This window comes from Podarcis filfolensis (genome assembly GCF_964270895.1).
Source record: "Podarcis filfolensis genome assembly, chromosome: 14".
Lineage (NCBI taxonomy): Eukaryota > Metazoa > Chordata > Lepidosauria > Squamata > Lacertidae > Podarcis > Podarcis filfolensis.
Genome location: NC_139616.1, coordinates 33,517,699 through 33,542,476, shown reverse-complemented (window position 1 = coordinate 33,542,476; position 24,778 = coordinate 33,517,699). Strand labels below are relative to the sequence as shown.

The 24,778-nt window shown below is 44.7% G+C and overlaps 2 protein-coding genes across 3 annotated transcripts in view; one reads left to right on the top strand and one right to left on the bottom strand.

Moving 5' to 3' along the window:
• Nucleotides 1-238: 238 nt before the first annotated feature.
• Nucleotides 239-12,890, bottom strand: LOC310748773 (adenine nucleotide translocase lysine N-methyltransferase-like). Of its 2 annotated transcripts, XM_083584631.1 has the most exons (6): nucleotides 12,754-12,890; nucleotides 12,361-12,515; nucleotides 11,073-11,177; nucleotides 9,999-10,139; nucleotides 9,391-9,441; nucleotides 239-6,719 (listed from the first exon to the last, which is right to left on the bottom strand). In XM_083584631.1, the coding sequence occupies exons 2-6, from the start codon at nucleotides 12,511-12,513 to the stop codon at nucleotides 6,486-6,488; spliced, it is 684 nt and encodes a 227-aa protein (XP_083440757.1). In that variant the 5' UTR covers nucleotides 12,514-12,515; nucleotides 12,754-12,890; the 3' UTR covers nucleotides 239-6,485. The 2 variants fall into 2 exon arrangements, with proteins under 2 accessions (XP_083440757.1, XP_083440758.1); XM_083584632.1 differs by lacking the exon at nucleotides 9,999-10,139 and having other exon boundaries at nucleotides 5,077-6,719.
• Nucleotides 12,891-13,973: 1,083 nt separating this feature from the next.
• WDR90 (WD repeat domain 90) overlaps nucleotides 13,974-24,778 on the top strand; it is a 40,719-nt gene continuing 29,914 nt past the window's right edge. Inside the window, exons 1-10 of the mRNA XM_083585465.1 lie at nucleotides 13,974-14,075; nucleotides 16,812-16,903; nucleotides 17,695-17,871; nucleotides 18,761-18,899; nucleotides 19,697-19,867; nucleotides 20,628-20,751; nucleotides 21,242-21,309; nucleotides 21,992-22,101; nucleotides 22,286-22,516; nucleotides 23,101-23,163. Coding sequence (XP_083441591.1) covers nucleotides 14,066-14,075; nucleotides 16,812-16,903; nucleotides 17,695-17,871; nucleotides 18,761-18,899; nucleotides 19,697-19,867; nucleotides 20,628-20,751; nucleotides 21,242-21,309; nucleotides 21,992-22,101; nucleotides 22,286-22,516; nucleotides 23,101-23,163 — 1,185 coding nt within the window. The 5' untranslated portion in view covers nucleotides 13,974-14,065. The remainder of the gene's footprint in view (nucleotides 14,076-16,811; nucleotides 16,904-17,694; nucleotides 17,872-18,760; nucleotides 18,900-19,696; nucleotides 19,868-20,627; nucleotides 20,752-21,241; nucleotides 21,310-21,991; nucleotides 22,102-22,285; nucleotides 22,517-23,100; nucleotides 23,164-24,778) is intronic.

The following is a 24,778-nucleotide window of genomic DNA, read 5'->3' as shown; positions in this document are numbered from 1 at the left end:
TCAGTTTATTCCCCTTATAGCAACATGAAAAAGGCGAGATGTTATTGCTGTGTTCAGTGATTCCTGCTCCCACTATAGTCAGGTGAACAGCACTTGGGTCCTGGGCCAGGGTGCACTCAAGTACAATATTGCTGCTGCTATATATTTAGAATTTAATCATGTTCACAAGTGTGTTAGGCATTTTACAGAACATAGGAGGTGGGGTGCGGGGAGCAACTACACAAAAACCACACAGGTCAGATTTCTCTAAAAAGATAGCCATCCTTGACATCATCATTTTATTTGTATGCCACCTTTCCATAGTTAAAAGCTCAAAATGGCTTACAACATGACAAGATTTCCATAATTACCAACATAACAAAAGTCATAAGCAATAAATAAAACACATCAAAAAGTACACAACCAAATGGAAAACAATTTCCACATAAATCATAAAATCTAAAACTAAGAATACAGCATTAATATCAATAACAATTTAAAATGACATAGATAAAAAATAAAAGCAATTAAAAAAAACAAAAAAATGGAGCACTCTCTGCCTAGCAGCAGCAGTTCTTTATGGAGCCTGTCAGGCCTCGCCCCAAGCCAGGTGGAGAGAAGCAGGGCAGGGCCCTTCAGGCTCCCAGCAGGTCAATTTTCAAAGGAGGCTTCATTGCAGAGTATGAAATTTCTGATTCAGAACCTTATCAACAAAGTTGAAGACCAAGAACAAAGATGCAGCCACCTCCTTTTTCTGTAGCTCTTCATTTATGGGGGCATTCTGTTTTTCGAGTTCCTCAACTTTCTTTTTAAGTACAGTGGTACCTCTGGATGCGAACAGGATCCGTTCTGGAGCCCCGTTCACATCCTGAGCAGAACGCAACCCGCGATTCATCGCTTCTGCGCATGCGCTTGATGTCATTTTGAGCGTGTTCTGTTACTTCCGGGTCGCCGCGGAGCGCAACCCGAAAACACTCAACTTGAGGCAACTTTAACCCGAAGTATGATTGTACCAATATTTTTCCACAGCTTGCAGCTCTTTTGCTTGTATATTCCTTCTTGGATTTCATCTCCTGATCATTGCTTTTTGAGTTCCTCTAACTGTGTTGTTAAGGATATTACTTTGGCTTTGTTTTGCAGCTTTAATTTGGAAATCTTGGTTTCAGGTGCTTCTTTTTCTTTCTTTAATTCTTGTGCTTTAAGGCATAACTCATTATCCTTTTCCCTGACAAGTTCTTTGAGTCCTGCTACCAGCTGTTCATTTTGTACCAGCTTTTCTGTCAAATCGGTCACTGACATGCTTGCTGCTTGAAATGGGCCAAGAGCTCCAGATTTAGTAGCTGAAACATCACCGCTGCCCCATTTCAGCATAGTTTTAAAATAGATGAGGGAAGGAAGAGTCGAGCAGGGAGCGATGCACTCACAGCCCCCTCAGCGAGACCTGAATGGCAGGGGTCTAAGGGGCGCAGACTGGCCGTGTCGCCGGCTGCTCCTCCTCTTCCTCCTCCTTGGCCTGTTCCAGGTGGCCCATAAGGCAGCCAGGAGAGTTATCCTGACAGGCTGCTGGCTGGACAGGGTAGTTTTCGCCCCTGTGTGTGCCGTGACACTTCCCTTGTAATAGGTATTATTTCTGCCAACTCAGAGCATGGTACTGAAGAGGTTTACCAGGTCAGTTGACTTATAAGCAGTGTGTCAGTCTGCCAGAGACTGTTTAGCTAGACTAAGCCATTGCATTTGCAAGTGATCTGAGGCAATCTCCTTGCTGGGTCTGGGTGAATTTGCCTTGCAACCATACTCTTCTGTTATTGGAATTAATAGAAGGTTAAGGAGCTATTCTAACCACATGACAGAAGCACATTTCTGAGCTGGGGGTAGAGCTTAAGATGCTATCATGAACAGGTGTAAGAAATTACAAGATGAAAGATGAAAATATCTTTTTTAATAGTTCCATTGGCACCTTTAAGATCAACTAAATATAAGCTCTGGTGTATATATATACATACTTCTGCTTCAGAGTACCTGACGAAGTGTGTATTACACACGAAAGCTCATACCTTGAAAGCTTATATTTGTTATTTATTATGACTATGACAGATCAACACGGCTATCCACATGAACAGGTGTGTTTGTGAACAGAAGGCAAGGTAGGGTAAACCTTTAAAAAGCAGCTGTTCTTACTCTCAGTACTAGAATTTGAGTTCATCCTTCAAAGTTGATTTGTGGGAGGTTCAGGGCAGATAAGCAGAAGTACTTCTCCATACAGTTAACTCATAGAATACAGTGCCATATTAATGTGGTGAGGGTCACTGCTTAGATGTCTTTAAAAGGAGCTCAGATGCATTCATGGAAAGTACATCAATGACTTCAGCAGCTGTTAGTGCTATATGAAGAAAGGTAGGTAAATTGAAATAACGATAACCTCCACATTCAGACGTGGTGTGCTATTATTGCCTTCAAAGCCTTGCAGGTCTGTGAGGAATTTGGTTGGCCACTGTAGGAAGCAGGAAGAGATGGACCCTTGGTCTGACCCAGAAGGGCTCTGATGTTTTTCTTATTAACCTTAGAACAGGGCTATGTACTTATTAAAAACCTGAACTCTGCCAGAGGAAACTTACGTTATCCATCCTGGGTAAATTTACAGAAACCTAAATTAACTTTTTTTGCCCCTTCCGTGTTGGCAAAAGGCTGGAAGCTAATGGGAGGAGATATGAAAGGGAAAAAGGTATGAGGAACTAGGGATCATAGAAAGGGATTGTGTAGATAACCTTTTTTGACCAGAAGTTCTGATCAGATTCCCCTTCCATACCTTACCTTTTAGAAGATGCTGCACCTGCATTTTCACTCTTTAGTCTGCAGATATGAGGACTAGGACCTTTAGGTTTTTGTAAAATGCCAGCTAAGATTGAGACTCTAGATGCCATGGTGGGCAGCACATTCAAGTTCACATGGAACAAAGCCTTCATTTTAAGATCACCAGCCACTGTTGAATCTGGTTATTCAGTGTTTGGCTTCTTCCATTGTTTTGAGGCATGAGTGTTGTACTTTGTCAAGGTGATGGGACGGAGGGAAGTGTGTTGGTAAAAAAGGATAGAGTGCTCTTGTTTCAACTTGGTTCCTTTTTGCATTTTGCAACTCAAAAGCATCAAAATGGCACAAGGATTGCATCATTTGACTCCTGATTTCCTGCAGATTTGGTTGTTTGGGTTTGTTCAAGTGTGAGAGAGACCAGACCATCGTGATGCCCTGATTAGTAGCTAGTTCTTGAGCCATTTTGAGGAAAGGATGGAGGGTCCCACCCCAGTCCCAAATGGTTTTGCCAGCAAAGGAACATTTCATAGACATCACCTCAATTCCCATGTACATATATACCCTTTGCTTCCTCCAGGGGCCTGATGGTAACTCTTGCCGAGGGAGGGGGTTTAGTCTCTGGGCCACCAGGTGCTGATCCCTATTTTAATATGTGAAGATACTCAAGGCTCATCTACACTTCTGCTTGTCTTATGCCTAAAAAGCACAGGTCCAAGCAGTTCCCCCCTGCTCCTTTCCCAGGGAAAACCAGCTCTTTAGTGCTAAATCGGAGCAAACATCAACCTGGAGAAAACCCAGATTGAGCACTAAAGAGCAGTTTACCCCGGAGGAAAGTGTTAGGACAAGAGGAAGTGTAGATATGCCCTCAGTACGTTGAACTGAAGTGCCATACACCTAGCTGCTGTCTTTGATGCTGTTTAACTAGACTCCTCCTCTTTCCACTTTATAATAATAATAATTTATTATTTATTGTGCTAGTTATTTAAACCACTATACTGTGACCTTTTCAATGCAAAAATAATTAATATTAATAATGTAGATAGTAAACCATTTTGCACAGCCTATGGCAAAGGCTATATTAAGGGCATTTTACAGAGATTTTGCAAATAGTACCTTATTAGATTTACAGGAGCTGCTAAAATTCCCCCTCCTGCAAAGGATGGCTATCAGTATCGACAGGGGCTGAACTGGTTCCAGTGTGATGACTAATCATTTTTTGCGGCACTTAAAAAGCCTGAGTTGCTGAAATAGACATTCTGAATGCACGGACGGCAAAGCTAATGTAGTGGTCACTGTTATTTTATAGTGAAGATTCATTCCTATCTGTGAAAAAAAAGAGATTTTCAGATCACTATATGCATGTTGGTGATCAGCAAATGTGATACGAAAGCTATGTTGTGGCAGTGTCTCTGTCAGAAGCTAGGTATTACTAATACATTTCTGTCCTCTGTTTTGCTGTAACTGAAAACGAGAAAAATAAAGTAAACTGGAGACGAGTTGGTTTTGGCTTAAAGCATTGAGGAAAGTGTGACATCTCCATATGCAGTTTTGTGGTCAAGAGATCAGGACTGCCTCATGGGTTTGTGCATTCGCTCTTCTCTCCCACACACACTCCTGCCCCACCCGTTTCAAAGTCAGGTGCAAAATAATGGTGCCAATTACCTATTTTACCCAGGAAGCCATATAGCATAAATAGCAGGGACTGCCAACCTGGCCCTGTGTGTGACAGTGTGCCCACCAGTACCTCCTATGGTATCTGGAAAAGATCTTGGTAAATATTCCTGCCCTGTTCTATGTTCTTGTCTCTTTATTCTGCTCTTTTAAATGTGGCAGACCTTTTGTGTTATGCCACAAACCTGGTGCCTATGGAACTTACTGGTAGCCCCTGATATATACAGAGCTATATATTGCAGTCTGAGTAAGGATTCTAAAATGCAAGCTTAAAAGTTGCCAATACAGCTGTGCAAAGACCAGCAACCAATTAATACACAGGTTTGTCCTACCAATTCTACTTGCTGGTGTTGAACTCTAGGGAGGGAGAAACCCTTTCCAATCTATACTGCAAATAACCACCAGGAGATTCCAATCTATCTTCTGCCCATCTGTCCTACAGTGTTGCAGTCTGCACTGAGGTCAACACTCTTTATGACTAGTTTTAACAAAGCTGAGTTCGATACTGGGAATTTGAGGCTGGTTTGTAAAATCTGTTTAAAGGTAACCATGGTTAATATTTCCCTCTGCAGATGGCATGCTAAATCATGAAAACTGAAAAGCGGGGAACGCACAAGCTTGCAGCCTGATGTTCATCTTTTAATCATGGTTCAAGAAATCAGAAAACATTACACACATCTCTCTGCACTGCACCAACAAAATAAATCTAGCATCCTCCTGGCAGAAACCTGGCATGACGACTTATTTCAAACTTCATGGAAAAGATGATTTTTAAATAGGAAGACTTAACTGACACCAAATCAGTAATCTTGGGGAATCTTGTATCCAAAGTACTGTAGTGTTAAATAACTCATTCCATCAGTGCAAAGACCTCTGCTCTGTGTGCTCCCTAAATCTATGATGGGGGTTCCTCCAGCCTTCTGGAACAAATCTGGGGAGGATATGGGGCACACAGGGAGAGCAGAGGGAGGATGTTCCATTGCGCAGGCAGAAATTGCACTGACTGGACACATTAGTTGGATACTGCCCTAAATCATGCCAATTCCATTTTTCCATAGTCACATTAATATTTCTTTGTTCCTTATGATGCCTACATACTTCCCAGGATAATTTCTTCATCTTTACTTGTGTTTGTAAAGGTGTAAAGTGTAGAAACTTGGGTGGGTTCACATTTCAGTGGGAATCAGCCTAACTCATACTTCCCAGAATGATTAAGCAAACTAAAAATCAGCTTATCTTTGAAATTTGCAACACAGTTCTCATACCAAAAGATCATGCATGTTAGAGGAAATTGTGTAAAAGTATGTTTATGCCAGTGAAAGTAGCATTTAAATATGCATTACATAAACAGGAAGTTGTTTGGAAAATGGGCATATTAAAATGTGCACTGAAACTGGATGGTTTACAACAAATTAAGACACAGTAAGACATCAAACATTAAAAAACCCTATACAGGGCTGCCTTCAGATGTCTTCTAAAAGTCAGATAGTTGTTTATTTCTAATGGGAGGGCATTCCACAGGGCGGGCGCCAATACCGAGAAGGCCCACTACCTGGTTTTAAGGGGAACAAATTGCAAACCAATGTGGTAAACTGAACTTAAGACTGGGGGGAAAAGGATAAAATGAAATAAAAAATGTGGGTAGATTCGTCCACTGGTATTTCTAAGTACCCACCAGCCCCTTAAGGTGATAAAGCCATTATTTGAGGGGTGGGGTGGGGGAGACAGAAAAAAAAGGATTACTGCTAGTGTCATGGTGTTGCATTTGGCATAAGTGTGTGGTTATTTAGGGCAATTTATTTTACTGGCCCTCTCGTCTGAACTGCGGGACCATGATAACCTATCATCATCATCATTAAAATTTGTATACCGCCCTTCATCTGAAGATCCCAGGTTGGTTCACAACAGAAAAAATATAAAATGAGAATACAAAATATATAATAAAGCAAAAGCAAATGCAAACCAATAACTCCCCCCCCCACTAGCTAAGACAACTACTAGCAAAAGAAAAAGCACTGTTGTCAATTTCATGCATCCTTTCCATTTTCCCTGCACAGCTGAGTTTTATGGAGCAGGTTTAGCCTTTGGCTGGGCATCTGCCTGCCTGCTTGCCGTACTGCTGTGATGTTATAGGCCCAGGCTGTTTCTAAGCTGTCTCCAGCAATGCTGGTAGGAATCCAGTTGAGGAAAGGGAAGCGGGCAGCCACCACGCAGGCCCCATCTGGGAGTTCTGAAAGCAGTTTTTTCTCCAGGAGTGGGACCTGCTGAGAGAGGTCTGCTTTACAATGACGTTGACAGCAGCAAGATTTGACAAACAATGAATCTCAGAGTGGACAAAGAAAGCCTTGGGGAGGGCAAAAGTGCTTCTCTATCAGCAGAAGTTGGTCTATTAGGGCGAAGTCCCACCAACCTCCATCTGCACTCAGTCAGCCCCCATCTGCATGCCTCCTTGCTTAACTATCAGTCCAGGAATTGAACCGCCTATCCGTTTTCTGCCCCTTAGTCTCAGGGTTGCCTTTGTAGAATGCAGCAGGGAAGAGGATGGGGATGAAACGAGAATTAGGGCAGGTCCGCACCATACACTGAAGGCACATTCAATGCATATGTAAGAACATTCAACATTCAACACACATCCTCCAAAGAATCCTGGGAACTAGTTTAAGGGTGCTGGGAACTGCAGCTCTGTGCAGGTGAAACCATAGTTCCCAGGATTCCTTGTGGGGGCAGTCACATGCTTTAAATGTGTACTGAAAAGGCTTTAGAAGTATGGTGTGGATCTGCCGTGAATTGGCTCTGCCTGTCCTTGGCTCTGGCGCCACTTACTGCTGGTCTTTCTGCTTTCTGCCCTACCATTTCCAAAGGGGACCAGCCACCACTGGGCTGTACAGAACTTCAGACTGAAGCGTAATCATTTGTTGCATGAACTAAAAGAAAACCTACAGGAAAATTGTTCTATTTCTATGAATTTTGGCCCTAACTGCTCCTTTGATTCCCAAATTCATGTGGAGTATGCGATGAGTTTATGTGAATGTTCCTCTACCATTGCCTAACATAGAAGCTTCATCGAAGCAAGGCAGCCAGCTTCTATTAGGGACATGGGAGGAGACACAGGGCCATAATGTTTTGTTTTTAATATAAAATGAACGAATAGATCAGCCTCTTCTTGAGCTGAAACAACACCATCTGATAATTGCCAAACTGGAGCTTCAACTATCTGAGTGTACAGTGGTACCTCGGGTTACATACGCTTCAGGTTACAGACTCCGCTAACCCAGAAATAGTGCTTCAGGTTAAGAACATTGCTTCAGGATGAGAACAGAAATCATGCTCCGGCGGTGCAGCGGCAGCAGGAGGCCCCATTAGCTAAAGTGGTGCTTCAGGTTAAGAACAGTTTCAGGTTAAGTACGGACCTCCAGAACGAATTAAGTACTTAACCCGAGGTACCACTGTATGGTGTTTCTACAAGGTGTCTGAAGCAAATTGATGATGTCTCTTCCTGTGCAGCAGTGGGAACAGCGAAAAAGACCCGTTTTCAGTCTGCATACCCTATGATAGTCTGCAGAGGCAGAGTTACGTTTAAAACACCCCCCGACGATGCATACAGGGGCAGATGGTCCTTCAGAAAGAATTCAGTTTGGTAATTCCGGACTTAAATCAATTAAAGGAAACCCTTCAAGGTGACTCCTGGAAGCTGCAAAGAGAAGACTGGGCCAATTTCTCTCTTAACTGACCAGCATCTAGCATAAGGTGACTTGGGAATAGTGAATTTCAAACTGCAGCCTCTGCAGAAATGAGGCAACATTATTTGCTTTCGGCTGACTTTGCAGTTGGGGGGTGGGGGAAGCTGGCAAGCTCAGCATCTGGCTGTGGTGACTACACAGCAGCAGTGTAAATAGAGCACACAGTTGTGTTGCCTCAGCAAGACTGCTGGGCGCTTCTAGGGCAATCGTCATTCTTTAGCAATGGATGAACTCAGTTGTTGCCACCTGGTCCCACAAAGGAAAGCCAGCAGACAGTGTTAAAATGAAAGACACTGCCAAAACAACTAAATCAGTATGTGGTGAAGATTGTTAAATCCCCTTTGGCTGTCAGTACAGGAGTATGATTTTTTTTAAAAAAACACACCTTACTAAGCAGGTGCAGAAAACTAATTCTAGTTATCCTGTTGAGTTGTATAGGGACTAAGGAGGAGGGAGCTGACTCGCCAGGCTGGTTGCAAGTGAAGTAGTCAGATGCAGGCACACAGAGGCTGTTTGGCTGTGCCCCTTTTGCTCAAATGGAGCTGCCACCACTGTTAGTATAAGGTTTTAATGTCTACGTCTCGACTGATTTCTAGGACAGAGGCTGGACAGTACCAAGCAGATGGGGATAAGTCCTTCTGCTGGGGAAAATGAGAGCAAGTGTTTTGCAGAAGATGTTATCCGCTCGTTGGCTGTGACGATGAATTTATCCATTTAAAATGCTTCTATGCTGCCTTTCAGATCCAGCCCTCTCAGGGCAGCTTACAGAAGATAATTAATAAATGCAAGAAAGCAAACATCTAATTATAGAAAGGATAAACAGCAGGCGTTCAAAACCCAACACACTTTTTAATAGAATGCAATTTGTTTTTAAACAGACCTTTACAACTTAAGAAAGATGGGGTCATATGCAGTTCTTTTGGCAAGAGTGCCAAGGATATGGGACCACAACTAATAAGGCCCTGTCTCCAGTACTCACCAGCCTAATGGATACTGAGGTGAGCCTAACAAATAGGGTTTCAGACCCAATTTTAAGACTGTTCATAAGCAGGTTCATAAGACTGAATGCATAATACTTCTGCCAGTTAATTGAAGGCATTAGTCCATTAGATATCGTGAAGACTGGGCATTGCACTGACCATCCTTGGTTTTGCTTAGGTAATATAGACAAGCTTATCTGAAAACTACTCACCAAGCTGGGAGCCAGGAACACAGTGACATTGTTGCAGTCAGAGAGATCTGCCTTAAAACAACAACAGCACCAGCGGCAGACAATTAGTCAAGAGAGTTGGTTCAATGCTTGTTTCCTATTCTGGGCTGGACGATTTCCCACCGTGCTTTGGGAGGCAAAGCACAGTCCCATGGTCTCAGATATTGCAGCACATAGTTCAGCTACGGAACTTGCTCTCTTAAAAGAACCTGGGGCCAACCAGTGATGCTGAACCTTGGGAGATTTGGGACAAACACAAGGAAACACTGCTTCACAACACATAGCTAAACTATATAGCAGGAGCAACCAGTGTGGGTTGGTTGGTGTTGAACTACAACTCCCATCACCAGATGTTGTTAGACTACAACTCCCATCAACCCCGGCCTTCTGGCCATGCTGCTGGTGCTCATAGCAGCTGGGGGGGCCAACAATATCTGGAAGTTGCAAAACTTAGGGGAAGCCTTGCTGCTAATGTTTGCTTCTCCTGAGCTTCACTTAAGATGCAGGTGAGATGGCTACTGCAGACAGCTCCTTCTTGCACTTTGCTCCTTATAGGCCTAGCTTCTTGCCTCCGTGTGGGAAGAGCTTACCTTCCAAAGGTCTTCTCGCCGGAAGAAAACCTTTCCATAGCACCCAGCCCTCCAGGCACGAAAGTTGGACAGTTGTAAAAGCCATGGATTGAGCTCATAGCCAACAGTCGGCCTGAAGCCTTGTTTGTAAGCCTCCAACACCTGGAAGTGCAGCTAGAATCAGGCACATTGTCTATTGCCTAATGCTGTGTTAGTTTCATGGCGCAGGTCACATCTGCACACATTTAAACCCTCTTTTATTGTTTCAATAGTTATGGAGAATCCTGGGAAATATAGTTTGCTGGGAACTGCACCTGCCAGGACCATATAACACCGGTCCTGAAAGACCTACAATGACTCCCAGTACATTTCTGAGCACAATTCAAAGTGCTGGTGCTGACCTTTAAAGCCCTAAACAGCCTCAGCCCAGTATAACTGAAGGAGCGTCTCCGCCCCCATCGTTCAGCCCGGACACTGAGATCCAACACTGAGGGCAAAGAGGTAGTTACCTCACTGCAATAAATGAAGTTACAGGAAACGAGGCAGAGGGCCTTCTCGGTAGTGGCGCCTGCCCTGTGGAACGCCCTCCCATCAGATGTCAAAGAGATAAGTAACTATACAACCTTTAGAAAACATCTGAAAGGGGAAGCTTTTTAATGTTTTATTATGTTTTGTTAGAAGCTGCCCAGAGTGGCTGGGGCAATCCAGTCAGACGGGCAGGGTACAAATTAATAGTAATAAAAAAATGTGAAATTAGCAGAATTTAATTCCCAGGATTCTTTGGGAGAAAGCTATGACTGTGAAAGCAGTATAAGAGTGTTTTAAATGTACGGTGCAGATTAGCCCCTGAAACAATGCACAGCCGCAAAGGGTAGGATTTCTGGTGTTAAATTTGAGGAAGCGCGTATATAGCTCAGTGTTAGAACAAAAAACACCCCTGTAATTAAACAGCCCCCACCCTATCAACAAAAGGTCATTTATCCCTAGTTTATCTCAATCACAATTGAGCAGTGAGTGTTGCAGGCAGATGCTGATCCTTGCCGTGCACTAACGGCCTTGGCAATCCCACACTCGGGTGCATTCTGATGTGCTTACAATTCTGCCATCACCCGATCCTAAATCCACCAGCTTCCCAGAGCGCCCCTGAAGCAGCGACATCATATTCCTCACTTGCTTGACACTGGAGGGTACATATGGCACCTGGATTAAATAGGAAAGAAGCTGGTGAGTTTTGCAAAAGGCATGGATATTAGGAACATGGGAAGCTGCCTTATACCACATGAAATGTTGGAGGGTATGGCGTTCTCTGACCCCCGAGCCATCTGAAGGCAATCCTGCATAGGAAAGTTTTTTAAATGTTTTATTATGTTTTTATATATGTTGGAAGTTGCCCAGAGTAGCTGGGACAACCCAGTCAGGTGTGTAGGGTATAAATAGCAAAATTATCATTATGGAATGGGACATCCCTATTTTCATCGGAGAAATGTTGGAGGGTATACAGTATTTCAAGCAAGGGACATTTCCACTCCTACCTGGAGATGCCAAAGATTCAGCCTGGGACCCTGTGCAGGAAAAGCATGTGTTCTACTGCTGAGAGTTGGTCCTCCCCTAAGATGAATCATTCATTCACTGAATGAATTTGTCTGCCATCCCTTTGGTAAGGGTTACCAGGGCCAGTCTCAAAAAAATATGTAAAAGGGGAGATAATAAAACCAGAGAACGAGATTGGGTGGGGTGATTCCCATAGATTTTTTTTTGTATCTAGTCCCTAGGCCATGGAAGATGATCAATACGGAGGTATCATGCACAGCCCAGCCAGCTTCAGTCTGCCTTTGGCCAGGTAAAGGTAAAGGGACCCCTGACCATTAGGTCCAGTCGTGACCGACTCTGGGGTTGCGGTGCTCATCTCGCTTTATTGGCCGAGGGAGCCGGCGTACGGCTTCCGGGTCATGTAGCCAGCATGACTAAGCCGCTTCTGGTGAACCAGAGCAGCGCACGGAAACGCCATTTACCTTCCCACCGGAGTGGTACCTATTTATCTACTTGCACTTTGACGTGCTTTCGAACTGCTAGGTTGGCAGGACAAGGGACCAAGCCAAGGGAGCTCACCCGTCACGGGATTCGAACCTCTGACCTTCTGATCGGCAAGTCCTAGGCTTTGTGGTTTAACCCACAGCGCCACCTGTGTCCCTAGCCCTTGGCCAACCCCCACCTAATTATCCCCTTTCTCACAATCATCCAGTACCCTTTGGATGTGTGCTCTGCTGCCCCCTTGTGGTAAGTCACTTATTGCCCATACCCTCCACAGACCTGGAGCTTTTCCTGTTCCCTTTGCTCTGCTCTCTAACATTTTAAAATGGTGGTAACCCCCCCCCCCCGATACCTGCAAATACACTTTGCGCAGGCTTAGGGCAAGAGATCCGGCCCAGGCAAAATAAAGGACCAAGCTGGTGCTTGCTGCCACCTGGAAAGGGCTCCAGGAACTCCCCTTTTTATGCAGCTCTGCCGCCAGCCTTTCTATGTCGTCATGATCCATGCCTGCAAAAACAAAGGAATGTGCAAATCAGTTCCTAGTTAAATGCTGCATCTCTGCCACTGCAGTATTGGCTGCAAAAAGGAAAAAAGAAAAGAAAAAAAAAAGGACAGATCTCTGGTCCGTAGGGCAGCTTGGGAAAATGGGAAAGTCAGACTTTAAAAAACAAACAAACCATTTAAAAAAATAAAGTGCAAATAAGTGTCTCCTGCTTAATAAGAGAATCTGCAACAAGAAACTTACCGAATCTTCTTCCAGTCCTTTAACATTTGCAGCCAAAATGGCCATACTGAAATTACTTTGTGACCTTGGTGGACTTTACCCTCTGTGCAAAAACACAGTTTGCGTAGCAATCCGAACAGAGCAGAAAACACATCCCTTATTCCATGCATAACAATTCCGTGTGCCTGTGAAGGAAAGAAAGGACTGCTGGTCTGTTGGAGCGGCTGCTTTGCATGCAGAAGGTCCTGGGTTCCATCTCTTGCATCTCCCAGTAGGCCTGAGAATGCCCCGTCTGAAACTCTCAGGAGCAGCTATCAGCCAGTGTAGACAATACTGAGCTAGGTGGGAACAAACTGGTGTTAGGATAGCTTCTTATGTTCCTAAAAGACCTGTCACAAAGCCTGACCTAAAGAAAGTCATATGGATTTGACCAGTGCTTTTTTTCTAAAAAAATGTTTAGGAGGTACTCTCATTTTCCTACTCATATTGAAATACTGCCCCTCAATGAGGCCAAACTTAGATTCACAAAATGTTTAGGGGTATGCGTCCCCCTAGGGAAAAAAGCACTGGATTTGCCTCCCCTCAGTGAGCTGATAGTTCTCATTTATGGTTTTGACATGGTGTGTGCAGTGCTTTTTTTCTAGAAAAATAGGCGCCAGCACTCACCCTGAAGTTGCTACAGTAACGAAATAAAACACCCCATTATCTAAACTATTTAAAACATTTAGTTAGGGATTGCTCGTTTGTTTATATTTTCATCGCAAGCGGCTTGAGTTTGATTTTAGCACCAGAAAGCGTGATATAAAGTGCCCTAAATAAACACACAAAAACAGAGCTCTTTCCCCCAAGCGAAGTCAACCCAACACAAGCGGCTGCATTCTCATTATTTTGCTCCTTTTCCCTGGAGTTGACATAACAAAGGAGTTCTACTTGTTGCATCTCCTATTGCTTTTCTGAGGGTTTTAATGCATTACGGGCAAGCGGTTTATAGATTCTTCTGCGTAAATAGAACGCATGGGAACAGGCCTACCATAGAGATATAATGGTGACAGAGAGGCCACGCACCTTATTGAGAGCGCGCGAAGTGCTTTCTTGAACGCCCAGACGGAAATCGGAAGCGAGAGCGTCGCTCGTCACTCTCTCCATGAACTCTGTGATCCAGGGGGAATGGGGCGGCCGCTCTAGCCCTAGCGGGATAGTAGGTTTTTCCCCCATCCTCCGCGGTCCGCCCGAGGCGACTCTATGGTTGTGGGAGGCTGGGCGCGCTCCTCTCCGGCAGAGGCGGGAAGGGAGAGCGGGCTTGAAGCGGAGCCGCAGAGAGAGCGGGGCAGCCATGGCCAGAGGTGCCCGCCGAGGGAAGCGGGAGGGCAGGGGAGCCAGGGCGGGTATTGGGCTTTGGGGAAATGAGAGGCACTAGGACCCCAGCAGGGTCAGGCGGGGCTGGTTTGGAGGTTCCTCGGAGCCAGAGCATCCACGGGGCGGGAGAGGGAAGAGTCCCCGACAGCCCCACCGATTCCCCTATTCTGAGACAAAGAAAACCCGTGGAGCTGCTGCTGTTGCTGTTTCCTGACAGGGCTCCTGCGCTTTCAAAGCAGCAGCAGCATGACAGGACAGGCAGAAATTCGCCAGGTGTAGCCTTTTCGCTCCTCTCTGTGATGAGGGGAGACGCATCTCCTCGCCTGCTGGATTTCTGCCTGTAGGCAGCCGTGACTGGACGCAGTTCTTATGTTTTTAGTGCTTATGAGATTATTTTGGCTTTCTGGAGGACTAGATGAGTTGCTGTGTGTGTGTGTTTATTTGGATTTATATCCTGTCTTTTCTCCCCAGGAGGAGCCCAGGGTAGATATGCATATACAGTATATATATGAAATAGTCTGTGATGTTTTGGATCTTTTTAGCTGTGGTATGTTTGGACCGTAATCGGGATGGGGTTTTTTTTGGGGGGGGGTCTTTTTAACATTTTGCAAGTTGCGTTTAAACATTTATTGTTACATTGCCCAGAGAGCTGTGTTACAGGGCAATTAATGAATAAGTGAATGTACCGGTAAGTTGCATGTACAGTGGTACCTCGGGTTACATACGCTTCAGGTTACATACACTTCAAGTTACAGACTCCGCTAACCCAGAAATAGTACCTCGGGTTAAGAACTTTGCTTCAGGATGAGAACAGAAATTGTGCTCCGGCGGCTCAGCGGCAACGGGAGGCCCCATTAGCTAAAGTGGTGCTTCAGGTTAAGAACAGTTTCAGGTTATGAACAGACCTCCGGAACGAATTAAGTACTTAACTCGAGGTACCACTGTATTGTATTGAGCAGTCGTATAGAGACATCACCTTGCCAACAAAGGTCCGTATAGTAAAAGCTATGGTTTTCCCAGTAGTGATGTATGGAAGTGAGAGCTGGACCATAAAGAAGGCTGATCGTCGAAGAATTGATGCTTTTGAATTATGGTGCTGGAGGAGACTCTTGAGAGTCCCATGGACTGCAAGAAGATCAAACCTATCCATTCTTAAGGAAATCAGCCCTGAGTGCTCACTGGAAGGACAGATCGTGAAGCTGAGGCTCCAATACTTTGGCCACCTCATGAGAAGAGAAGACTCCCTGGAAAAGACCCTGATGTTGGGAAAGATGGAGGGCACAAGGAGAAGGGGACGACAGAGGATGAGATGGTTGGATAGTGTCTTCGAAGCTACAAACATGAGTCTGACCAAACTGCGGGAGGCAGTGGAAGACAGAAGTGCCTGGCGTGCTCTGGTCCATGGGGTCACGAAGAGTCGGACACGACTAAACGACTAAACAACAACAATAGCTGCCACAGGTCCAGCCTTCCACCCTCCCCGAGAGGAAGGAAGCTTGGGATGCACAGGAACTCTGTTTATACGATGTTGTATTAAACAGCTGCACAACATGGATAAAATGCAACTGGTGGTGATTTCTACCATCCCTGATTAAACAAAGTCCAGCTATCAGATCTCTGTCTCACATACCAGTGTTAAAATGCACAGGAGCTGTGCTAGGGGAAATTTTTTAATATATAGTATGATGGGCATAAGTCACAACAGGCTTATTCTTGCCCCCTCCCCCATTTCTGCCTCCCCACTCTACTTGTTAGATTGTTTCTGCAGTATTGTTTGAGATTCGGGATGCTAAACCACTGAGCTTCTCTGCAATGGGGTGAGTTCCCGTTGCTCTGTCACAGTTCCTGCCAACCTAGCAGTTGAAAGTACACCAGTGCAAGTAGATAAATAGGTACCGCTGTGGCGGGAAGGTAAACGGCGTTTCCATGAGCTCTGGTTTCCATCAAGGTGTTCCATTGTTTGAGATACATTATTGTTTTCCTAGTTGGGTTGAGCTCCTGTACATTTCACAGTGCATAACAGGCACTGCTAACTATTCTTCATTCATCCCTGGAAAAAAACCTCTTATATTTCTGTCTGCCATGCAGCTCAATGCACAGGAACACTGTTAGGAAAAATAGTTTGCATCTATGATTGTTATAGGCATTTTGCAGCTATATGACAGGTAGAAATTCAACAAGTGAAGTTTTTTGGTATGAAGGGGGGGTCTTCATTTGTTAGATATCTGTCTGATATGCAGTAGTTAAATGCTCAGTAGGACTTACAGTGCCTTAATAGAAAAAGTAAAATACAATCTGGGAAAGCAGAATATACTAAAAGTGTTCATTCCAAAAAGTCACATAGAACAAAACAAGAATCAACCCCCATCCCCTTACTAAAAGTAAGGTCATTATTTAGGCACTGATCTTTCTCACATATACCTTGGCTGAGTTTTTATTTCTTTTTCTTCATTTTTTGATGTTGGAAAGTAAGATGGCATTTCTATTGATTTTCTTTAACAGTTTGTTTTGTGGGAAAATTGAGAGAATGAGATCATTTTAGCAAAAATACAAATTCCTCCCCCCCCCCCCCCCGAGACTCATAGCTGTCGTTCTGTTTAGGAGTCTAATTCTAATTTTGGAAGATAGCATAGGGATAATCCTGCTTTGTGTAAAGGGAGGGAAGTAGTTTCAAGAGCAGGAATTACATTGTTTGTGGGTTAACTGATCTGTTTTCTCTACAGTGTGGCAGCATCCCTATCTAAACATCTTCAAGCACTTTAAAGTTGAGGAATGGAAAAGGTCCACGAAGGAGGGCGATGTGACAACCTTTATGGTAGCGTCAGAAGTTCCTGATCCTTTCTTGGGTAGTTAAACGTAGCCTTGGTATTAGCACTCAGCTGGTCGCCTGTGGTGAGTGGAAATAGTCTGCAGACGACCAAGTATGGCACTGCCACCACTGCTGCATGTGAGCTCTCTCTTCCATGAATAGGGGGGAGAGGGAAAGAGCGACAAATTTATCCTGCCTTTCCCTAATGGAACTCAAAAGTAGCATGCATAAGGGCACCTTTTCCTCCAGATATCTGGACAACAAAGTAGTAGTCCAAAACCCCTGTAATCATAGAATCATTGAATTGTAGAGTTGGAAGGGACTCCAAGGGTAATCTAGTCCAACTCCCTGCAGTGCAGGAATCCTGCCCACAGCCATCCCTGGGTGGATTTGAAACACCAACCTTCTGGTCAACAGCCAGGCGCACTGACCCACTACACCAGGTTGAAGAAGGCTGGGTCAGCCACAGACCTGTTTGGCTTTAGGAAGGTTTCTGCATCATATGCCTTCACACCAAAGCCCTGTACATTTTCATATGTGTCAGGACTTCCATCTGCTGGAGGTCTCAAACCTGGAGCTTTCTGGGAATTGAACTGGATCCTTGTCCCCCTCCACTTGGGGATCACATCAGGGAGAGTGAAATGGAACACTAAGTGCTTTGCTGATATTTCCTTAATGCTGTGTTAATTGCCATTATGCTACATACGGGAGTCAGCATCCTTGGTTTCCTCCAGCTTTTGTGTGACTTGATTTATTTTACCTGAGCTGTTCCATCTGTTTTATCCTCCTGTGTCCAGGACAAGACTCTGAAAGGGACAGTGTACCGCATCAGTGGTGCTGTGCCTGCGAGTAACTACCTCCAGCTCCCCAAGACCAGCACACAGTCATTGGGTCTCACCGGTCGCTACCTCTACATCCTCTTCAAGCCAGCACCGACCAAATATTTCGTGGTGCACTTGGACGTTGCCACAGAGGTGGGTGAGAGTTTCTGTCCTATTTATTAATGACCAGTTGTGTAATGAAATGAGCAAGAGGGCAATGTTAGGTGGTCTGAGGAAATGCAGATCTCTTACAGTACCCTTTGTGGTACCATCGAGTGGGCCTATCCTCTTTGGAGGCCTTGGTCCATTCACCTTTGCAGAACTTGGCTTTGTGAGCATTGTAGCTTTCGCTTTTATGAAATGCAAAGTTCTAGTCCTTTCGGTTGTCAAAGACAGGCCTGAAGAAATCTCAAAGGTCCTCTGGAATAAGATTACTGTGGGACATGAATGGAAAGTCATTGCCCGGCAGAGCTTCCCCACTCCCTGGCTCACTTATAGAGCAGTTGCTGTGCATACAGAAAAGCTCAAATGAAATCCTTCACACCACTAGTTTAATCTTAACTTTTTTTTTTTACTCCACACTTCAGCCAAAAAGCCTCCCAGAGCAGCTTACATATAATCAGGGGCAATAAAAGACATTCCTCACCAACAGACAGTCAGAAAGGCATAGCAAAAAAAGAAAAAGGAAGCGAGGCGGGAAGATGGGGGAAGCCATAAAAACTCAGACACTAGTTCTTAAAGTTAGATTGTTGTTGTTCCTGTAATACCAAGCTGGAATGAACACAGTTCAAAGAAGGTGGAGCCAAACAGTTGGGAGTTAGAACACCTTGCTGATCATCCAGAGATCACTCAGTAGATCCTGAACTACCTTCTGCCCATCATTGGTCCACATGGGTCACAGTATGTAGCTTTGCTTAAAATGTAGGTTTTCTTTCATCAGCCATTGTTATGGATATTTATTGTTTCTTAAGAACTGGGTGTTTGCTGCCTTCCTATTGAAATAGCTAACCCATGTGAATAGTCTGCATTTCTTTATTTCCAGGACAGCCAGGTGGTCCGCATTTCCTTTTCCAATCTCTTTAAGGAGTTCAAGTCAACTGCCACATGGCTGCAGTTCCCGTTTATTTGTGGGGCAGCCAGAGGGTCAGTCTATGAAAGCACATCCAAGACTTCCAAGCAAGGTAAAACGCAAAGAAGACCCACCAAATTCCTGTTTGCTCAGCAAGCTTAGGTAGCTCTGAATGCCTTCTGATTTGGTCCTCAGGATGCTGGTGGCTGAAATTAAAAGTTCCTTGAGAAACCTGCTATCCTAGCAGGATTGACATAATGCCTCCAATGTATAATAGTACTAATATGAGAATGATGTGCGTGATGGAAAGAGGATAAATATACCAGTTGTGGGGAGGGAGGGGGGTCGCGACTCGGCAGAGTCAAAGGGAATGTATGGTGCTATTACAATTTGTTGGAAAAGAATATGTAAGGAAAACAATAAAAATTTACTTGGGGGGAAAAAAGTTCCTTGAGAAACTAGGTTTTTGGTCAGACTCTGAGTTGATCTGGTAGGGAGAACAGAACGTGGTTATGGATGAAGAAGCAAAGCTTTGCCATCCCCAAAATAATACTGCTTTGGGCATCTATATAATAGCACCTTTGACTGTTCCCAGCGCTTCCTATATGTCATCACAGCAATCCTTCTAAGGGTCCTTTAAAGTAGACCATGATGATGATCCTTATACCTTATATGGGAAGCAGGCACTGAAAGATTATTGGTTCCCTAGGAAGTTTGGGACCTAGGAGAGATTTGAACTGGGTACCTACCTGGATCCCAGCTCACAATCATAGCCACTTCCTCACAAAGCATTTGAAAATTAGAAGTGGTCTAATGAGTGAAGCCCATTCTGCCTCTAAGGTTTGGGATTTAGTGTGTTGAATGTCTATATAAATTCAGGTGTTTCCTTGGTGTGTTTCTGACCTTTAGACCTGGTGGGTCTGGCTCCCAGCAGTGTGCGGTGGACCTGCCTGATTCTCGACCTCCGCTACATCCTCTCTCTGTACTTGAACAGAAGCTATAGCCATCTCAAGAGTGTCAAGCTCTGCTCCAACCTGCTGGTGAAAAACCTGTTCACTAGTGACTTGCTCTTTGATCCAGGTGAGAATTAAAAGGAACTTGTATAAAGGATCACTGACTTAATAGTTGCATGAACGTGGCTGCTAAAATCTCATGGTTAAAGCCGTTTTATATCTAGGGCATTTATTTATTTAAATCATTTATATGCCACGTTACTTGGGGGGCGGGGAATACACAGCTCACAACATTTCTTCAAACATCACAAACATAGTGTAACAATATATCAAAAAAAGAACATGAAAGAAAATCAAATGGAAAAACAAAACAAAAAAATCCACATTTCAAGCAGCCTCATTAGCAGCAAAACGGAACAGCCTTTTTTCAACATAAGAAAATCAAAGATCATTATGTAACTGGGATTGGGCACAAGTTTGCCCCCCTTGTATTCACCCCAAAATCCAAAATGAAGAATCACCACCTACAGCTATAGACCAGTGAGGATGGAGCGTCCTCAGTGGGCACGGAATACTAACTGAAATGTGGAAGAAAACTGAGAAGGCGAGGAATGCAGTCCAGTTGCTTGGAACCCTGGACACTCCAGATTGCAACATGTTCATGCCGAGCCCCACTTGTTAATTGGAAGTCATGAATTCCAGCTGTTGAGACTTATAGCACAAACAGACCTCAGTCTGCCAATCAGTCATAGGATACTGACTAGTTTGCATACCATAGGATTGGGCTGGTGTAATACTGTTCTCTAGAGGTCGATACTGGAGTTCTGCAAGCTGTTTTTCTAACCCAAATGATGCTTCTGCCTCCTTCATCCTTTCTGTGCTTTTAGGTGTGACCTCCTCTGAGGCTCAACAGTCCAAATTAGCGACTCAGGTCATCTCCCCTATGCCACGAGAAATGACATTTCCTGTGCCGAAAGGTGAAAATTGGCATGACCTCTACGATTATGTTAGGTATGGTTTGCTGAATTGTATTTCTGTGGTTCTCGAGTCTGGCATATAGCTCAGTAGGAAGAGAGGTGCCCCTCCAGAACTTAGTGTTGGCAGTGATACTGCACTGGGCAAGATCCCGATAAACACCTCTATGGTGCTGGGACCAAGGAACATCATTGGGCTGCATTCCTATTACTGCATTTGGGGTTTTGAACTAGATATTTTCCGCATATGTGTAAATACAGAAAGCTCCCTGAAGAAAGCCATTTGGCTGCTAACCATTCATTAGGAGTATCTTGATATGTGGTCACTCTCTTTGGTTTGTCCAGGTTGTTTATTGCAACATGCAGAATTTGCTGCATCTGGCCACATTTCAATGGACATAGTCAGTGTAACTCTGTGGTTTTTGTCTGGTAGTCCAGCATCCTCCTTTGAGCCAGTGAAACAAAACCATTTCTTCCTTACATTCCATGCTTTTTACCAGTCACCCTTTCTCTGATCTTCTTCTCAGGTTTCCTTCTGATGGGTCCAAGATGCCGTTTGACTCTATTCAAAAAGGCACTTTGAATCCTGCTGCAGGTAGGCAAAAAAGAAAAAAAACCGAGGCTGTAGGGGAATGGAAGCTCTTCATCTCAGGACAAAATGCGTCCAAAACAGACCACCTTATGCCAGATGAGAGTGGATGTGAGCAAAACATCTACTACAGGAGTAGCCAATGTGCTGCCTTCCAGATACTCTTAACTCCCATCAACTCCAGCAAGCATGGACTGTGGTCAGGAATGATGGGAGTTGTAGTACAGTAACTTCTGAAGAGAACCACATTGGCTAACCCTGTACTAAAAGATGCTACTAGTCACGATCACTGTGTTTTACCTCCACTGTTGGAGGCAGCGTATCAGCTTCTGGGAATCCTAAATTGGGGAGAACATTGTTGCACTCAGGCCTGCTTCCAGACGTTTTCTGCTCTCCCTTCCTGAATTCAGTAAGAAATGAGTTAGCAATAGAATACAGTCCTTTTTGCAGCAATGTGTGGCTTGTTCCGGTCCTGGAATCGATTCCCATTTGAGACAGTTTACCCTAGAGGTCTTCAAGAACCTAATGGTGCAATCCTTTACATATCTATTCAGAAGGAAGTCCCAGGTGAGGTTATGTAGCCTAGATATGATTACCTGACAGCACAGCTCCATTGAATGCAGTGGGACTTATTTCTGAGCAAACCTGCAGTGGATTGTTGTCGCATGTCTTCTGCTTGTCCTTTCAGTTGCTCATGTAGAAGACAATCCAGTTGGCCAGCTTCCAAAGGAAGTATTTCTGAGCAAGCCTGTTCAGGACAGAGTGTCTCTCATCCAACAAATTACCAGTCCGAAGCGAGTGAGTATGCCTTGGTAGCTATTTCTCTTGCCCAGAGCCATGTATATTTTGGAATTGGATTGCATCTGCCTTTTCAGGAAGCAGTGCTCTATGGCATCTGGCAAAGGGTCTTGATTTAGCCCTCCTTAGAAATTGGAGATTTGTGACTGTGATCCTTGCTTTTCAACGCTTATCATTTTCTCAGACTCCTCGCCGGTCTCCCTTCCTTACAAAGAGCATCCCCAAGATTCACCGGGCAACCTCTGCACCTCTACAGACAGTAGACACTGTGGACCAGACCTGCTGGAGGGAAGAACCACAGGCCAGAGGGGATTCCTCTCTCCCAGCACCTTCAGAGGGCGATGGCAGCATTCATGTTTACGCCCACAAAAATGGGGATGTTACTGTTCATGCTGTCAGTGTTGATTCTGACGAGGTAAGCATGCACCATAGCCATGACTTTTGAGTGCACATTCTAGAATAACAAATCCATAGCTTGTTTTCACCTTTGATTGGAAGAGATGGTCAGATGAGGAAGGCTTATCTGCTAGTCCTCAAGAAATAGACAGCAAAAGAGCCACCATTGCTGCTTCCCAGAGAACCTCTTACCTGTTAAGGGGAAGATATATAATACTCTTCCTTCCAAAGAACACCAGGGCAGCAAGATGACTCTTGTCTCTGTAAGGAGAAGTGTTCAATGGCTACTTCCTTTTGCTTGATTGTGAGAGTATTATGTGCAGTGAAATTGTATGTTATGGGGAGCCATCTGGGATATAGCCACTAGACTGAACTTCACCTTTATAAGGTTGCACAAAGAGTGCAAGCAACATAGAAACAAGATAACGCTCTATGACATGGGTGGGATACCCACCGCCCTCCAGAGGTTGGACTACAACCCCCTTCATCCTGACCACTGGTCATGCTGGCCAGTCCAACTACATCTGGAGGGCTAATAAATAATAACACACCCCTAAATAGTTCTTGACTCCCATGCCAACATTTTAATTTGTCTCTTTCCAGGATGTGTGTGCACAAGCGATGGGACCAAAGGTGATCTCCACCAAGGACTCAGTTCGTTGCATGGTGAGAGATCCTGCCTTTTAGTACTATTTAAAGTGCCACTGTTTAACTTCCCATCTCCCCTTGCTACTTGGAAGAGATGCCTTGATTTCACAGGCCTCTTCGGCCACTGATAGCTGCAGACTGTCAGTATTTTGCAGGAGAGTTTCAGGCACAAACTGAAACTTTAGATTTGCATATTTATAGTGGATTAAATCACACTTCTTACCCCGGTGCAGAGTTTTTTCAAACTTTTTGAGGCCATTGTTTTCTTAACCAGCTAAATCCATTCTTTCTGCGGCAACCCTGTGGGGCTCAAGAGTCCAGTTATGGCAACCCTTGCCTGCAGAGCTGACAGCCTCTCACTTTTTCGGACACCCTCACTTGTGGAGTGTTCCCTCAGTCTCCTCTCCCCTCTCCTTGGGAGTCCTCCAGGCAGCTGCTGCTGCTGTCCTGGTCTCTGGTGAGCTTCCTCCCCACTAAATAGAGGTGCCTCCCAGAGGCACCGTTCACCTGCGGAACATATAGCCAGGGCTGCTGCAAAAAAAAAAACAGTTGTGCAAGCCTTTGGGAAGCAGAGATGTGGGAAGGCATCAAAGGATGGGAAGGAAACAGGGACAGAGACCAGTGTTGCCCACAGCACCCCTGACCATCATTCAAGTCACCCCAGGGTGCCACGGCACACTGGTTGAAAACCACTGCCCTGGTATAACTGATCCACTTTAAAAAGGAACAAGACTATTAGTGGTTTGAAAAGCAGCGAGGAAATGAATTGAAAAGTTTGATATGAACAAATAATTAATGGTAAGATGTGCAAATACCCTGTAAACAAATCAGGATAAATGCTCATTGTCATGTAACACACACACCCCTTTAACAAATCATGACGTAGGCTCAATAAAGACTGGCCATGGCTTTACCACTTCAAAAGCTTTTCGTACAAGCAAATCAGGATCAATTCTGAATCCACAGGTTGGCTGGAGAAGTCGTGGATCTCTTGAGTCTTGGCCTCTTTCCTATGATCATTGCTGCCCACATCAGTCCCTGCGCTAGCAGTGGCTGCCAACCCTCCAATTTTGGCCACAAGCTATGTGTGCATGGAGCAGCTGCTGGAAACAGGAAGCTGCCTTATCCCAAGTCAGACCATTGGTCCATCTGTGTGAGTATTAACTACACTGACTGGCAGCAGCTCGCCAGGCCTTTCGGCCAGCAATCTTAAGAACGTAAGAAGAGCTTGCTGGATCAGGCCAGTGCCCCATCTAGTCCAACATCCTGTTCTCACAGGGGCTAACCAGAGCACTCTGCCCATCCGCAGTTCCCAGCACCTGATATTCAGCGGCATAATGCCTTTGACCTTGGAGGCAGAACATAGCCATTCTGGATGGTCACCATAGATAGCCTTGTCCTCCATGAATTTCTCCATTCCCTTTTTAAAAGCCAAGTTGGCAGCCATCACTGCCTCCTGCAGGAGTGAGTTCCTTAGTTTAACTATGCACTGTGTGAGGGAGCTATTTATTTTATCCGTCCTTAATCTTCCAACAAGACCTTTCCCTACCCAGGGATTGAACCTGGGACCTTTGCTTGAAAAGCAAGCGCTTTGTCATAGAACAACAGTCCTTATGTCAAGGAGAGGCCTCTC

What these genes read in the sequence shown, in the direction of transcription:
- LOC310748773 (XM_083584631.1), bottom strand. Translation starts at nt 12,513, where the DNA reads ATGGATCATGACGACATAGAAAGGCTGGCGGCAGAGCTGCATAAAAAG. An exon ending in GATCGGGTGATGGCAGAATT is followed by an intron (nt 10,140 to 11,072) that starts GTAAGCACATCA and finishes CTGCACTTCCAG; the next exon opens with GTGTTGGAGGCTTACAAACA. An exon ending in GGCGAGAAGACCTTTGGAAG is followed by an intron (nt 9,442 to 9,998) that starts GTAAGCTCTTCC and finishes TGTTGTTTTAAG; the next exon opens with GCAGATCTCTCTGACTGCAA.